Genomic DNA, 17,226 nt, shown 5'->3' on the forward strand with positions numbered 1-17,226 from the left:
GAGAGGAGGATTGAACTGTCTTTTCCTTTATTGTCAGGATAGAAGTACAATCTGCTAAAACCAAAATTGGCTCAATTATTTAATTGCATAAAAAATCATATCATATTGTTCCCCTATTTTACTTTTATATAAACAACTCTGAAAAATGTCACTGGAATCAAATTAAATGATTAATAAGCAACCTCTATAGTTAGAAGAACACTAATCACATTTGTAAGTTTAAGATTAGTACCAACCTACCCCCAGGATACTATGAATCTAATGAATAGCTACTGAGTTATTTTCCATTTACAGGCTTCCTTATGACCCAATTACTTGTGCACTACCACAGGGAGTAAACACCTTTAAAAACTAAATTACATTTAAGTTTAAAGTCAAAGCCTGACAAATTATTGCTTGGATTACACATTGACATGCCCGATTGCATGCAGAGAAACAGTGAATATTAGAGGAAAGCATTTACAGAATAAACTCCTTACCTTGACTTCCTTGGCATTGCTAGAAGCCTTCCCTTCTGTCTTTTTTTGTTTGGAAGATGAGTTACTTTTACTGCTGCTGCTACCCTCCTTATTACTGTTGCAGCTTGATTTTAAGGAAGAAGATTGACTGACTGTTCTCTTCCGGGACCCATGATCTTGCTTGGGATCTTTCTGAAGGACAGGGGCCGCAGGAGAAGGGAGCAGGTCCTTCTCTTTACCTGCACTTTGCTTTGAAGACCTGCACAAAGTGAATAAGTACAGCTTATTTTCAGATACAGTGACAAGAATTATTTTTACTTAACATGACTGTATATGGGAATATTTATTTTTCACCTAATTTTTAATAACTAGTTTTTGGGCAAACCAGATTGAGCTTGTTTTTACCATCTGATCTTGTTCTGACTTGAAAAGGCAGCAGATTCTAGCCAGAAATCCACTTTTGTTTAATAAAACAAAACCCAAACATTTACAACCTGAAAAGTTAATGCCAATGTTTGTGCCAACCTGTCTATAGCACTGTTATGGTGGAGACTTTGTTCTGAATGTCTAGACTAAGATGGTATAGGCATGTATTCTATTTGCCCAATCACAAGGTAAAGCTACCCTTAATTCAGTCATCCAGTACATATGTATCACCTCCCAGCCTTGACTGTTTAAGGACTATTGTTGGCTATCAATGGCAAGCCTCATGCTTGCTAGCCCATCTTCCAGTTGGGAGGATCAGGCATTTGGACAGCTATTTGCACATTAATTGCTCAAAGAAAAATTAAACACTTTTCATACTATTAATACAAAGAACATTTGGTTCTTTGCTGACAGAAGACAAATATCAGAGTAAGAAAAAATTTAACAGTCCCAGCAGAGGAATCGGCAAATCAGTTTTACAGAGGCTCTGAAAAATCTTAATATTCACAACAGAACACAACGAAATTGTGGTGTGCAGTATTATTGTACCGTGTTGGTTCCAGAATATCAGAGACACAAGGTGGGTGAGGTAATATTTTCTAATGGTCCAATCAAAGATATTACCTGACCTACCTTGTCTCTCTGTTACACTATGGTAATTCAGAGTGGCCAAACGGGTTTCTTCAGATTATTCATTACAGTGGAATATGTGATCCAGTGCATAGTTATATATTTTTATTGTGTAATCTGAAGTAGCACATATTTTTAAGAAGGAGTTGGAAAGAAAATCCATAAAAATGAATTTGCCACTGATTAAAAGTATACTAAGAACCTTGCTAATTTGCACTTTGACTCATTGCAAAATTAACTGTATGTGTGAATAAGATTGGAAGGCTTGTATTTTGCCAATTGTAGATTAGAACTAATCTATGGTAATCACAAATATAAATGTGGCCAATTTTTTTTTTTTTTTAACAATTTTTTTTTTTTTTTTTTTTTTTTTACAAATGATCCAGTAGCTGAAGCATGGGAGAAGAAGTCAAGAGACCTGAGTTCTAATCCTGACGAATCACTGGCTTTCTCTGTAATTTGGAAAAAAAAATTTAAATCTTCTTAGTGCTGCAGTTTCCACATCTGCTGAATGGAGAATTAATCGCCCATTTTGCAAGGGGTGGATTAATTTGTGAGTGTGGTTAGGTGAAGTGCAGATTTGCCAAGTCTTACATATGTTAGTGTTATGCAGCTCACCTATTTTTAAACACTGCCCTGTGTTAAGGTAAAAATTAGGGAAAATTAGTCCCAGCAGGAAATAAACCCAGCCTGTTCCAACTCCTTATCAAAGGTAAATGCCCTTTGAACAAACTATTTTGTAATAATGAACTAAAGTTGTTAAATAATCCAACTGTTCTTTGTTAGGAGTGAACAGTGTCCCAGTGTGCCTGGTTCTGGGAAATACCAGCATGCCGATTAGTTACTGTGAAAACCCCGAAGTCAAGGTAAAAGGGCAGAGTCTGAAGAGTGCCTGCACATGAAAGCTTACCCAGTGAGATGCAAACTGATTTTTTCCTTTGTAAATGGTGGCAAGCAGATACTTAGGGGGAGATTTTTAAGTACATATAGGGTGTTGCGTGCCAATCTTCCCCTTAATGTATGCCAAGCCTTATAGACTTAAAACACAGCCAATTTTCCCCCTGCACTTACTCTCTATTGCTGGAGGCCTTGTGACCTGATGAAGACTTTTCTTCCAGTTTAGTTTTCTTGCCTTCACCGGCTCTGTTTTCGTCATCATTCTGAATAAAAGCAAGCACAAGAGAGCTATCAGGACAAAGTCTGATATTTACAGGTTAACCATCCCTCATAATGTTTTATATTTGTTAAGACAATTTAGCAAACCTTTTACAACAAATGGAACAGTAGCACTACAGCAGATCTGAAAATCATTTCCTACGGGATGGAGCCCATGCCTTAAGATAGTTGACCACAATGGAATTACTTGTCCCAAAGAGAAGGCAGTAGTGTGTAGTGAATGGCAAATGATCTACCAGTAGAATCAGGAGTGAAATGTGGCTGCTGAAATTACTGAACTACTTAAAATATAACAAAAAAAAAATCTGGCTGAAATAAACTAGGTTAAGACAATCTACACCTCATTATTCTGATATATGAAGGTCTCCCAATAAGAGTATGAAATTAATTTGGTTTTTAGTCAGACTATAGGGGATTAAAAAAAAGCACTTTTTAAAAAAGCTTCATTAAACATTTGTCAATATTACTTTTGATAACAGAGTTGATGCTTCATAAAATAGTGGACTGTAAAATCAAAAGGTTTTGAAAGTGAATTTCTAAACTACCTACACACTTTCATTAATCTTCAAATCTATCATAAGCAGCAGAAGCAGAAAAACAAGCGTAAAATAATAATTCTAATGAGCAACTAAGCTCAAGAATAGGGTCCAATTAATAAATCTTACTGTAATGCAATCCAGTAATAGAATGCTCTTTGGCTACGGAACAGCTATAACCCAGCACCCAAAGATCAACAAAACATGTAAGCAACTGACATTCATCAGCTGTTGGATTTCTGAAGTGATTGTTGCAGAATTTCTCACACAGCCTGCCTCAGTATTTTGGGGTAGGCCTGAAAAATAGTTTGCCTCTCCCACTTGCCTCAGAAACATACTCATGTCCACCATGACTGCACCACTAGGCATAGGGATGGTCTCAGGACTTGGAGGTAATTAGTGAGATTTGGGATACAGCCCAAGTTTAATTGGTCCCACCAAAGCCTTCTGTTCCTAATGTAGGAGCACAGCTCTTTATGCTGGTTTCTGTCCACAACAGCCACCTTTTTTGTTATATTGTTTTGCAAGGAACAACTGGCCAAATAAGAGGGGGGCCATTAGGTTTGAAGCTACTAGAGACTGAGTGCATTCAAGTGAGTGCTAGAACTTGTATAGTAGTGCTATAAAAACACCAAAGAACAACATCCTTGTAAAGTAGGTATTATCCCCATTTTTCAGATAAGAATCCTTTCCACCTTAGTTTCATTGCTTGACGCAGGGCAAAGAGGTAATTTGAGCTGGAATAAGAATGGAGGAATCCATTTGTTTTCAGTCTCATGTCAAGTTCACCAGACCATACTGCTTCTCACTCCAGGAGTGGCTGGAGATCACTTCTTGGTTGCTCAGCAGGGAAGCTGGCACAGTCGAAGGCAACTGTTTGGAAGGGAGCTTGCAGCAGCCTTTATGCCACCAGTGCCCCTTTATATTGTGACGAATTGGGAGATATCTACATTATTCTTACATTATGTTTGACTTTGTTTCCTTATTCTATTTTCTACTGCTACCCACTTGAAGTCAAAGAGCTGAGTCAGACCAGAGATAAGACAGAAAACTGCACGTACATGCCTTTGGAGCAGTTAAGAGAATAATGGGGCTATTGGTGGTATATGCTAAATATCAAGAGGCCGTGAATTGTTAAAAGATGCCCCTGGCAGAAAGGGGGTGTAAGTGGTCAGCATGTCCTGAGGCTGACACACACCTGGAAAAGAGGTAGGAGCAGGCACATTCCCTAAACAGGGCCTAGGCCAGGAGCAGTTAAGAATATGTCTACACTGTAAATGGGAGTGAGCTTCCCAGCCTGGGCAGAAAGACTTGTGCCAGCTCAGCTCGAACTAGCATGCTAAAAATAGAAGCGTGGATGTTATGGCTCCGGACAGGAGTGGTGGAAGTGCCCTAAAAGTGGGTGGGGTGGGGGTGGGGGGAGAGAGGAGGCAAAGACACCCTCTGGGATTCTGAGAGGAGGGAGGGTAACAGAGCCAAGGCTCCAACCTGAGCCTGAACGTCTACACCACAGTTAAACAGCCCGATAGCTTGATCCCTGTGAGCCTGAATCAGCTGACAAAGGCCAGCTGCTGTGTTTAATTGCAGTGTAGACATACCCTTATGGCTCCAAATCAGGGCTTCTCAGTCCCCAAGGCCATGGATGATTTCACAGAATTGCAGAAATCACACATGGATGAAAACCCAATAAATCATTCAGTCCACTCTCCTACCAAGGATCCCTGCATTTTCCTAATAATTGAAAACATTACCAGGCAAAGGTCAGCATAATAGAGTTTTTGGCAATCTGATGACTGAAACATTAGTGCCAGTGCTGGTGTCAATAAGAAAAGGCTATTTACCCAACAATTCCACAAGAGTCTGAATTTCCCAGCATAAATTTCATCGTGAGCAATGAGAGTTACAATGCCAACCAGCTCTCACACAAACTCCAATTCTCCCCCCACCCACCCTGAAAGTCCCAGGAACCCAGAAGCCAGACAGATTCCCTTGCCACTGAGCTATCCATCTCACCTCAGTAGTAAGCCATCAAGAGATGGAGACTAGGTAAGTTTTCAGTTGATCACTTACCTTATGCTTCCTTTTGCCCTTGGTGGAATTTTTGTCTGAGGCTGGTTTTTGGGACTCTCTTGTATGCTTCTCTGGTACATTTTTCTTCTCCACTTTGGGTGGGTCTGTGTCCTTGTAAGGCTTCCCTGGTATTCTTGATAAGAGGCTCAGGTCGATCTTCACAATAAGTGGGTATCGTTCATCTGGATCACTGAGTGGTGAAAGAAGTTCCTTCTCTTCCATAGGAGAGAACATTCTTTGCCGAAAAAAGCTGTCATCCTCCTCCATGGAAGATTTAACAGGAGTCCTATTGCTCTCAGAGTATTTGGGAGTTTGTGATGAAGGAGGCAGGCTCTCGTTTTCATCAGAATCAGAGGATGAGGTATCTGTTTCTATGAATTCCCTGGATTTCTGGGAAGGTTTGCTTGAAGCCTTATATTTCTTTTTCTCTGCTGTAGGCCGAGGAGAAGATTTGGGCTCCTTCTTTATGTTGGGTTTTCTAGAGCCCTTTGTGGCTGCCTTATGCCTATTTGAGGGCATATTTGTTACCATGTCTACTGGGGTTTCGCTTTCTATTTTAAGCCCTCCTCTGGGTTCTTCAATAGCTGCCTTGTCGGCCTTCTTGGGCTGCTTTTTACCAACAGTCCTCCTCTGTATTGTGCTATCACTCTGTGCAGGTGACTTCTGCCTGCCACGACTGCTCTCCGATCCTTTTTGGGTGGTTTTGGAATCTCGCACAGGAGTGGAGGAAATGGATTCCTTAGACACACTTTGATCCGTATACCCATTCCCGGAGCTCTGATCTCGGCCATCTTTTTTGTAGCCTTGTGAAGATGGGATATTACTTTCCACAGAAGAAGCTGGTGACACTTTATGCGGATTTACTTTGTTCAACCAGTTGTCTAGCTGCCATTTGTTTGTTGGTGGCGGCTCAGGCTAAAAAAAGAGGGAGGAGTATTAAACACTATATATTTTCTTGCCCCATTTCACTCCAAGGGCTTCAATATTGTGCTGTACACCAAGGTAACAGCTATGCAGAAAGCAGATGGTGCTAATGAACAAAGTCTGATGTGTTGGAATACAGTGTGGAAGCCACAGATCTTATGCCTTCACAGAGCCTTGACAAATAATTGCTGGCAGAGGATGAGAGGCGCCACAGCGGATGCTGTTGGCCCAAGCACAGCATCATGGTGTGACCCAAAACGTTGTGCAATATCACCGTTACATCAATGACTAAATGGAAGTTAGTGCATACCATGCTTTAAGCTACTTTTTTCATTGTTGTAGTATTACTGTATAAGCATGTCTGACTCCCAAGCTTTCAGAGCCAAGTGGCATGAAGTACATGTCAAAGCCAAGTGCTAAATGTGTTTGTTTTTTTAAACAGTTCATTTAACGTATCTGATAAACTGCTGCTGAAAATCATTCAAAAAGGTTTGTCAATTTTACGCTTTATTTAGCATCTTCTCAAACTATCGCTCTGTTCTTAACAGTCAAGATTGATGCGAAGATCATGGTACTCAGGGATTATTGTAGATGGATTATAACTCAAACCAGATATCAAAGCCTACCTCTGGAGATGCACTCTGGGATGGCTCATTAGCCTCACTGTCACTGGAACTACTTTCACTTTCAGAGTCAGATCCAGAACTGCTTTCAGATCCACTATGGCTGCTTGAGTCATCCCTGGAATTATCTGCTCCTTCACTATTATGCTGTGAAGGTTCAGAATTACTGGGGAAAGACAAAAAAGTGAAATAATCAAGACTATGTAATAATTCTTTTTTGCAACAGAAAAATTAAGGTTTTGACTTCTTAATTATCTAACAGAAAATTCTACATAATTGAGGACAGCAAATAGACTGGAAAATTACTTATATAAACAATTATGGCTTTATTTTTCAAGCTGTTAAGTATCTACATGTTGGAGGAGAAAAGCTGTTTAACCAATTATCAAGTTCTAATCACTTCTTGGGTTAGCACAAGCCAGATGTCTACAGTGTCAGACATGGATTTTTAGAGCAGTCAGATCAAATTAGGAAAACTCATCTGCTCAAGTGTCGTTACTTCATTTGCTGTGAACTGCTAAAAATCAGCTATAAATGCTTACCTTCCAGGTGTACTCCTTGGCACTATCTTATCAGAATCCTGTAATTAAAAATAATAATAATAAAACCAGGGTGCAGAAGAAGCTTCTATAAATTACATTATGTATTGTGTACTGCATGGAGACAAAAACAAAAATAGAGCTCTAATGCTCCTTCCTCATCACCAACACCACACACACTTAGCATATATAGCACCTCTCATCTGAACACACTGGAGTAGTTTACAAAATTGCATATTATCCTCAGAGAGGGAAACAGACAGATTAAATTATTTGGCCAAGTTCACACAGCAAACAAGTAGCAAAGTCAAAGAACTATTATCTCCCCAGAGTCCTATACTGCCTACTATGGTTTTAAGAGTTCCAATTTCTCCCTACTCATTGCCCTGTGTCATTCATCTTTGTGTGTGAAGACTGGTCACAACTTGGGTCTATCAGGGTTATTCCTCAATAGCCCAAAGTGGTTGATGTTAAGCAACGAAAGGCCCTATTCCCGTGCTCCCAGCAATTGTGCAAAATCCCTCATCAGCATTATCCTGATTTAAAAAAAAAAAAAAAAAAAAAAAATCAAGACTGGGATTGGAAACTAAAACAGAAAATGACCCTGGGATACTAAATGGCAGTGCAGACAACCACGCCAGCTAGGTTCCTGAAAGGGCTATTTTTAAAATTATATAAGAACAGTGCCAAAGATAGGACAATTTGTATTACAGAGAGTTAATATCTACTAAGGGAGAATCCAGTTTCCCAACTAGAGTGAAGAAGCTACTGTAGAAGTAGTAACAGAAAAAGGAAATTTGGTGGGAGTGTTCACATACATTAGACAACCAATCCCAATCCTGAAGTTACTGGTGTGTGGAAAAATTTATGCCACGTATTATTCTGAAGAGGTGCTATGTCCTTAAATGGCAGGCCACCACATGTGAGGGGAAAAAAATCAATCCTGAAAATGTCTCCTTGTCACTAAGAGTTTATACTTCTTGAGTACATTCTGTTCCATTTTATGTTGAGGAAAAGGCCATATGAAATTGCTACACAGTGAGATTTGGAAGTCTAAAGGCAAAACTGGAAGCAAGGACTCAAACAAACAGTGATTATATATTCCAAAAAGTAGTTCTACTGTACTGCTACACAGTTACTTTGAAAAATCTTGCTTTTTAATTAATGCTTACTGACAAGTGTTCAATTTACAACTAGCCAAGCACCGCAGGTTTTTAAAATAGAAACTTAGTATTGAACACTTCAGTTGTGTCTGCTGAACTTTTCTAAAACTTTAATACTTATGGTACATACCTGTTCACCATCACTGTCTTCACTGCTGCTGAGTTTTAAGTCATCTTTCAACATACTGAATGAAAGAGAGATGAAAATTTTTTTCATATACTCTAGAAATTAATTCCAAAGTGGTGTTAGGCTATAAACTGATCTAAAATGTTACTAGGAATTTTCCTTTGTTTACAGAGTTCATTGCGTGTGGGAGCACACAGAACTCAATAGTAAAATGTTCAATGCTTAAGTATAAGAATCCTTTATACAAAAATATTGTGTGTCACATTTTAGTGTGAAAGGAGAAGCGACCACTTATACGATTACCTTCTTGCATGCAAATGATTAAGAGTATTGTTTAAACAGAATTAAGGAGGTTAGAGAGTGACACTTAGAATTCTGTCATTTTATTTCACTGCTGTCACAAAAGCTATGTTTCAATATACATATTTAAATCTATTTCACAATCCTAGCATAATGTCTGAATACTGGAAAGACATACATTCATTAGGTTTCAGAGTAGCAGCCGTGTTAGTCTGTATTCGCAAAAAGAAAAGGAGTATTTGTGGCACCTTAGAGACTAACAAATTTGAGCATAAGCTTTCGTGAGCTACAACCTACTTCGTCAGATGCATCCGATGAAGTGAGCTGTAGCTCACGAAAGCTTATGCTCAAATAAATTTGTTAGTCTCTAAGGTGCCACAAGTACTCCTTTTCTTTTTGAGAATACATTCATTAGGGTTTTTATCATCTTTTGTTTTATTTTTGCTATTAAAGGCTTTAGTGTATATAAAAACAGTATCTTACTCTGTTTGGTTTGATTCACATCTGGAGGAAGAAAATGAGAAAGTTAAAAAATAAGTTTCCCATGCAGGTACTTTTGCAGTATGGCTGTTTTAATGAAATTCCTAACATCTTGGGTCTAATCCCCAATATATCTTTTCCCCCAAAAAAGGTCATTTAATGTTTGTCTCCCTAAAAGAACAAGTTTACTGACTACACAAAGTGCAATCTTGCCCTATCATTTTATTTAAGGCAGTATAAATTCATTGCAATAAACTCTCAAGCTCTCACCCACACCTGAATCTAATGGGGGTTTCCAGCAATTGTCCACAGATCTCCTCAGAGTCCCCAGTTGCAGAAATTGCTCCAATTCCCCCCACAGGTGATTTTTGCACCCACCAAAAATACCAGCCCCAACCATAAGTATAGCATTGTTGAAATATTACTATGACAAAAGAGCAAAGGAAAAATTAAATGTAATCCTTCTGTTATTATCTCTTACACTTAATGCGGGTAAGCATCTTTTTTAAAAGCGACTGTGTAAAGAGGCTGTGTTCGAAGTCATATCTAGTCACAGAGACAACAGTAGGTTTTTCAGAGGGGTAGAGAGTTACTGCTTTTCTACTCCTGTTAGCACTGTGAAGCCTGGACAGGCAGGGGAGAAAGAACTGGGTTCTATTTCTGCTTACACAGTAAAACAACTGCTAATTGAAGACTTTGGAACTGAACTGGTATAACTGAGGGCAAAATTTGTTTTGCAGAATGTTATTTATTGGAGAGAATGAATAAGCAACAAGCCCAGGTCAACTCTAAGAGCTCAGCTTTGCAGGACTGGTAGATAAAGGCATATTTGTAAACTGATCAAATTTGACATGGTTGTCACAGTAATAGAATCCTACAGAACCCCACAATTTTTTAAAAAAACCTAACGTTTCTGGACATAAACATACTTTAATTACATATACTACTCCTGGAGGAATTCTGCACCACTGCGCAATGCAGAATTTTGCAGAAAGTAACGTTGTGCATGCAGAATTTCCTTTGCCCCACAGAAATGGGCTGCAGTGCTGCTAGCTGCCACTAGGGGCTGCTGGACCCAGCAGAGCCCAGCCCACACTGCAGGGGAGTTGGAAGCTAGAGGGTTCCTGACAGCTGCAGTTCCCAGCTAGCCCTGAGGGAAGGAGAGGGCAGCGCGCAGGAAACTCTGTGGAAACCTGGGACCGAGCATCAGGCTGTTTTTCCCCTCTGGATCCCTAGGCTGCGGAGGGAGTGGGGGTGTGTAAAAGAGGGTGTGCAGCTATCTAGGCTGGGGGGCTCCATGGCTGGGTTTTGGGGAGGAGAGGTTGTAGGTATCTGGGCAAGGGGTGCCCTGTGGCTGGGCTCTGGGGGAACAGGGGATTCATATGTATTGGCTGGGGGGCCCCTGTGGCTTGGTTCAGAGAGGAAGGGGTCAGAGAAACAGGAACTGGGTTGTCATAGGGGTTTCTTTAACTCTACTCCTGGGGGAGGGAGAGAGAGTGTGTATTGTTACAGGCATACTTGCTGACAGGGTATTTTGAAATAAATTACCAAAATAAATGAAAGTGGAGTGATTATGTAGTGTTATTTTGACAAATATAATTCAGAATTTTGCAAAATTTTAAAATATTGTGCACAGAATTTAATTCTTTGGCACAGAATGCCCCCAAGTGTAATATACAGACAGCCACTTAACTTACTTTGGTGTACATATTTGCGTTTTCTAGGAACAATTAACCTTTGAGCACCAGGTGTCAAATTTTCACCCAACTTACTCATTATAAAGAATAAAGTCACCAAAAATTTATGAAGAAAAAAAAACCACTAATCAAGAAGCTTCTAGTTTACACTGATTTTTTTTTTTTTTAATGGTTGTGTAGCAGACAGATGAAGTGTAATGTTCGGTATATATGTAGGGTGATGTAGTTTACCGCATTTGTATCAACATATGTATGATAAATGTTTGGTATTCAAGCAGAAGAAAGGGCCCCAAATTTAAGCTTCTTTAAGCATATTCCACACTGTATCCTCTGACTACAGAACATCAGAGCTCCCCAAACCATTTTTGTAACTGTTGGCAGCTGAAAGTAGATCATAACTTTACAACCCAGGTAACTGGATTTCTCTGTAACCATGAACATTTATTTTAAAAGGTCCCTCTACCCTACCTGCCCTCCTCATTCTTGTCGAAGTACTGAAACATAAAGCAATCCCAAGAATAGAAATATTATATAAGTATCCTGCTAGCATACAACAACAAAAAAGGAAAGCGGGAAAAAGCAACGTTCACACATGTGCCCTTGTGAAGCAGCAGTTAGTCTCAAATTTTATGTCTACCATCTTGGAAAGTGTCCTTTTCACATGGGCTTGGTAGCCATTTTCTGGTAATCAACAAGAATTAAGATTCTACATAAGAAAAGACAGTTATCTTTTCTATAACTGGTGCTCTTCGAGATGTGTTGCTCATGTCCATTCCATAGTAGGTGTGTGTGCTCGCCACATGCACCGGTACTTGAAGTTTTTCCCTTGCCGGTCCCCTACGGATACCAGCTCTGGCACCCTCTGGAGTGGTGCCCACATAGCACGGTATAAGGGGCACCACCAGCTCCCCCACCCTCAGTTCCTTCTTGTCAGAAACTCCAACAGTGGGGAAAGGAGGGCAGGTTGTGAAATGGACATGAGCAACACATCTCAAAGAACACCAGTTACGGAAAAGGTAACGGGTCTTCTCTTCTTCGAGTGCTTGCTCATGTCCATTCCATATTAGGTGACTCCAAAGCAGTACCATCAGAGGCGGGCAGGAGTTCACGGACGTGTAGATTGCAACACAGCTCTGCCGAACCCAGTGTCGTCCCTGGCCTGCTCCATGATGGCATAATGAGCCGTGAACGTGTGAACAGAGGATCACACTGCAGCTCTACAGAGGTCTTGGATAGGGACGTGCGTCAGGAAAGCCACCAAAAATGCCTGCGCTCTCGTCAAGCGGGTTCTAACAATCGGTGGCGGAACCCCCCCAAGGTCGTAACAGGTCCTTATGCACGAGGTGATCCAATTGGAAATCCTCTGCAAGGACACCGGAAGGCCTTTCATCCTGTCTGCCATAGTGATGAAGAGCCGAGTTGATTTATGGAAAGGCTTGACATGTTCTAAGTAAAAAGCCAAGGCCCTTTGGACTTCCAGCATGTGAAGACATTTCTCTTCACTGGTCCTGTGTGGTTTGGGACAGAACACCAGGAGGATGTTGTCCTGGTTCATATGGAAGGTTTATACCACCTTCAGCAGGAAGGCCGGGTAGGGCCACAACTGAACCTTGTCTTTGTAGAAGACCTCAGAACCACCACACACGGTCAAGGCTTTAATTTCAGAGACCTGTCTTGCGGACGTCACCACCACCAGGAACACGACCTTCCATGACAGGTGGGAAAAGGAGCAAGAACCCAGCAGATCAAAGGGTGGGCCAGTGAGCCTAGAAAGGACCAAGTTAAGATCCGACTGCGGGACAGGAGCCCATACCTGAGGGAAGAGTCTCTCGAGCCCTCTCGAGAATCTGACCATGTCATGGGAAAACACTGTCTGTCCTTGAATCGGCGGGTGAAAAGCAGAGATGGCCGCAAGATGCACTCTAATGGAAGAGTGCACCAGGCCCTGGTTCCTCAAATGGAGCAAGTAGTCCAGGACAGCCTGTATGGAGGAACGCGAGGAAGGGATGCCCAGCGGGAAAACCTCATGCACTTGGCAAGTCAGTCAGTCTAGTTGTGAGCTTCCTACTTTCCAGGAGGACCTGTTGGACTCCTTCCAAACAGGTCCGCTCCTCCAGGTTCAGCCACACAGCATCCACACCGAGAGATGGACAGACTCAAGGTTGGGCGTGTGGGAGCCAACCATGATCCTGTGACAGCAGGTCCGGTTGGTTGGGCAGGGGCCAGGGAGGGCATGCTGTCAGGCTCATAAGCGTTCCGAACCAATGCTGGCAAGTCCACGCCACAGCAATCACAACAACTTGCACGTTGTCTCTTGATCTTTGCCAGGACCTTGCTGATGAGTGGAATCGGAGGGTATGTGTACAACAGGCTCCCTGACCACAACAGGAGAAAGGCAGAGAGGGAGCCTTTGCTCAGACCTTGCCGAGAACAAAACTGGTGGCACTTCCTGTCCTGTCTGGTTGCGAACAGGTCCACTTGGAGAGTTTCCCACCTTTGGAAGATCATACAGGCTACACCTCTAGATGGAGTGACCACTCGTGGTGAGAGAAGTCCCTGCTGAGGTGGCCCGCCAGTGTATTCTTGATGCTGGGAAGGTGACAAGCTTCCAGGTGGATCTTGTGGCTGATGCAGAATTCCCATCAATGGAGTGCCTCTTGACAGAGAGCCGACGAGCATGCTCCCCCTTGCCTGTTGATGTAGAACATTGAGGCTGTATTGTCCATCAGGACTCGTACCGCTTTGCCTGACAGGTGGGGCAGGAAGACTCTACGCCAGCCGGACTGCTTGGAACTCTCATCTTTCTGTGCAACGTCACCTCCTCTGGGGACCACATCCCGTGCCTGGAGGTCGCCGAGATACACACCCCAGCCGAGGTCCGAGGCATCTGACACCAACTCGATGGAGTAAGAGGGGTTGTCAAACGGAACCCCTTCCAGGACTGTCCTGTGGTCGGTCCACCATCGCAGCGAGGGAAGTATCGCCTGGGGAATCGTAACGATCTTTTCCAGGGGGTCTCGGGACTGGATATAGACTGTCCCCAGCCATTGTTGCAGGGGCCAGGCATAGCGGACCACGTAAGTGCATGCTGCCTTGTGGCCCAGCAGGTACAGACAGACCCTGGCTGTAGTCAGAGGGAACTCGTGATGACGTTCATCAGCATGTGGAACCCTGTCCCATGGCAGGAATGCCCTGGCGTAGGTCAAGTCGAGGACCGCTCCAATGAACTATCCTCTGCATTGGCACAAACATCAACTTTTTGTCATTTATCAGAAGGCTCAGAGAGCGGCATGTGGCTTGAAGCACCATGACATCCCTTTGGACTTGAGACCCAGAACTGCCCTTGAGGAGCAAGTCATTGAGGTATGGATAGATCTGGCGCCTGAAGACAGACACTACCACGGACATGCACTTGGTAAACATGCTCGGTGCTGTCGCCAGGCCAAATGGGAGAACCTCAAATGGTAGTGGTGATAAACCGGAGGAAGCGTCTGTGTCCTTGAAAGATTGCATCCTTCAAGTTGAGGGTGGCATACCAGTCTCCCAGATCCAGGGAGGGGATAACAGAAGACCATGTGGAACTTTAGTTTCTTCACCTAATATGGAATGGACATTAGCAAGCACTCGAAGAAGAACTGTTATATCCGTGTTAAAGTGTGGAGAAATGGCTATTTTCATCTTAATGGGCCAAAATCCTTCAAAAACGCTTCAGAAATAGTAGTTTGGAAAACATTGGAGAGGATGTTCTAATCCTTTCATAAGAGTAACTTACGATTTCGATTGATGACCATTGGACGTTTTTGATGAGGGATTGTATCTTTCTGGAAAGAGAAGTACACTCCTTAAAAATGAGCAGCAAAATAAGACACTTCAAAGTTACAAGAAATAAAAATCCTAGATTAATCTGAAGGCAAGAATGGTTGAATTTAGCGCTTGAGGAATGGAGGTACTAACACAACTGGTGTAAGCCAGATACGATGCAAGCAGGTGTTATGCAAACTTCTCACACAGTTCCATCAATGCACCTCAACCCTGACATGCAATATACCCTTTCTATGCCTGCTTTACAGTTCTCTTAAGCAGAGCCAATCATGCTGAACGGTTCTATTTGCTTGGTGTAGTTATACATGAATTAGACTGGGACTAATAGAATTATTTCACTAATATCCTCTTACCTAGATTTGAACTAGAAGATCCAGAGGTGAAAGGCTAGCACAGCAGAAAACTGCACGAACAAGAACAGTGAGGGTATGTCTACACAACAAAGAAAAACCCGCAGCTGGCCCGTTCCAGTCAACTTGGGCCTGCAGAGCTGTTTCCCACCCTGCAAGAGGTTGGGCTCCAGCCTGAGCCTGGAAGTCTACACAGCAACAAAACAGCTCTGCAGCCCACACCCCACAAGCCCAAGTCAGCAGGCATGGCCCAGACATGGGTTTTTCTTTGCTGTGTACACATACCCTGAATATACAAAACTGGACCAGATTTTAAGTGATTTTTTTTTTTAAGACAGCAGTAAGTCCCATTTATTTTGAATGCTGTGAAAGAACAATTTGTTTTCCTTCTCTCTCAGTTAAAGATACTGTCTAGGAAAACTGTAGTGCTTTCTGTATGCAGAGACATGCAGTTACTCAGCCGGCACATCATGTTAACATTAGCTTGTGCATCATCCCTACTCAGCTCTCCAGTAGCTGAGTAAGGATCCCACCATTCTGACCAATCAAGGTAGGTCACTTTAAATTCCTGACTTCTGGCAGGCTGTCCAGGGCACCACAACATGAGTCAGAACTGAAGTGGTCATAATTTGGTTTTCAGTGAAATTTTTAGGAGTTGAGAATCACTCCCAGCCTCTCATTAGGCTGGCTTCTCTCCATTTTACAGTGTATTTCTATAGGAAGCATTTATAGATAGGCCAATATACCATAGCAATGGGTTTTCTAATTAAGTGTTTGAATTTATTTCCTTAATTCCTCTCTTTATTGTGTGTTCAGAGTAAGCAGCTTGTCAATATACAAGAATAAGCCACTCTCTGCTTTTACTACTTAATCTGATTAATTATTCGGGATATGAAGGGTAAAGCCTGATGGAAGTGTAGGAGTATGGGCTGCGTTTCAGTCACACTAAACGCACTACCTGTAAATAATCCATTTGAGTAATTCTCATGGAAAAGGAAAGACATATTTCAACGAGAGCTTTGTTGCTTTTGTTCAAATTCTGAAAAGTGCTCTGGTAGTAGCGGAGAGTAAGCATATGCATAATCATACCCTAGAGCTCCTGACATTACCATATTCTCAGTTTTGAATTATGCCCAATAAGGTGAGCATGGAGTGCCATAACAAGGGGAAGCTACAGTGTGGCTATTGTCCCCAGCTATATAAAAAACCTTATGCTTTATTCTACTACACATATTAATTTGTCTGCTGGACATCAGACTTTCAGAAACTGGGGTTTGAGTTTTCACATACAATTATAACTATGATTTTCAATTACCTCTAAAGAGGAAGCATCTTTCGGAGGATTACAGTAATATGACTGGGTACAGCTAGGTATTTCCTTTAGATGCCAGCAACCACAATACAGTTTAATCATTACCTTTCAGATCATATAACAGGACTTGTAAAAGAAAGCCAATTATCTGTTTTATAGCGTAAGACTGGAAGAAAATATGGAAATGCTAACTTGGGGGTCTAACCTGAGACACCTCTCTGGAAAATTTAGATTTAAAAAAAGTCAAGAAGCCCAAAGGGCATTTGGGACATTAGTCGTAACATGAAAACATTTTATATAAATATTTTTTAAAATATATTAAACTACTTTAAATACTCACTCTGCTCTCCAGGGCCAAAAGTGGACTGTTGAGACTCCTAAGGGAGTAAAAAGTTACATAGGATTACTTCAAAAGGGAGCGTTAACTAATAATGAAAGTAAAGGCTGAGTCATACTGCCCCCTATACATTTAAAAGACTGCAGTGTATTAGGACTTAAGTAGAAGAGTGAAGCAAAAGCAAGGAATATGGGTACCGGATTGTTCCTCTGGGCTCAAATTCCCTGCACCTACCCCAAAAGACATTCCAAACCCA

General features: G+C 41.8%; 1 protein-coding gene across 6 annotated transcripts in view; it reads right to left on the reverse strand.

Annotated features, from left to right (window-relative positions):
- The window catches only part of AFF4 (AF4/FMR2 family member 4), a 75,860-nt gene that overhangs the window by 15,190 nt on the left and 43,444 nt on the right, over nt 1-17,226 (reverse strand). For 5 of the 6 annotated variants that reach the window (XM_027826074.3, XM_037907743.2, XM_027826073.3 and 2 more), the window contains 9 exons: nt 16,974-17,010; nt 14,922-14,970; nt 9,456-9,476; nt 8,676-8,730; nt 7,386-7,423; nt 6,847-7,009; nt 5,297-6,211; nt 2,586-2,674; nt 480-717 (listed from right to left, as the gene is read on the reverse strand). In XM_027826074.3, the coding sequence (XP_027681875.1) occupies nt 480-717; nt 2,586-2,674; nt 5,297-6,211; nt 6,847-7,009; nt 7,386-7,423; nt 8,676-8,730; nt 9,456-9,476; nt 14,922-14,970; nt 16,974-17,010 (1,605 nt within the window). The remainder of the gene's footprint in view (nt 1-479; nt 718-2,585; nt 2,675-5,296; nt 6,212-6,846; nt 7,010-7,385; nt 7,424-8,675; nt 8,731-9,455; nt 9,477-14,921; nt 14,971-16,973; nt 17,011-17,226) is intronic. The other variant, XM_043552610.1, reaches the window with a different exon arrangement.

This window comes from Chelonia mydas, chromosome 8, assembly GCF_015237465.2.
Source record: "Chelonia mydas isolate rCheMyd1 chromosome 8, rCheMyd1.pri.v2, whole genome shotgun sequence".
Lineage (NCBI taxonomy): Eukaryota > Metazoa > Chordata > Testudines > Cheloniidae > Chelonia > Chelonia mydas.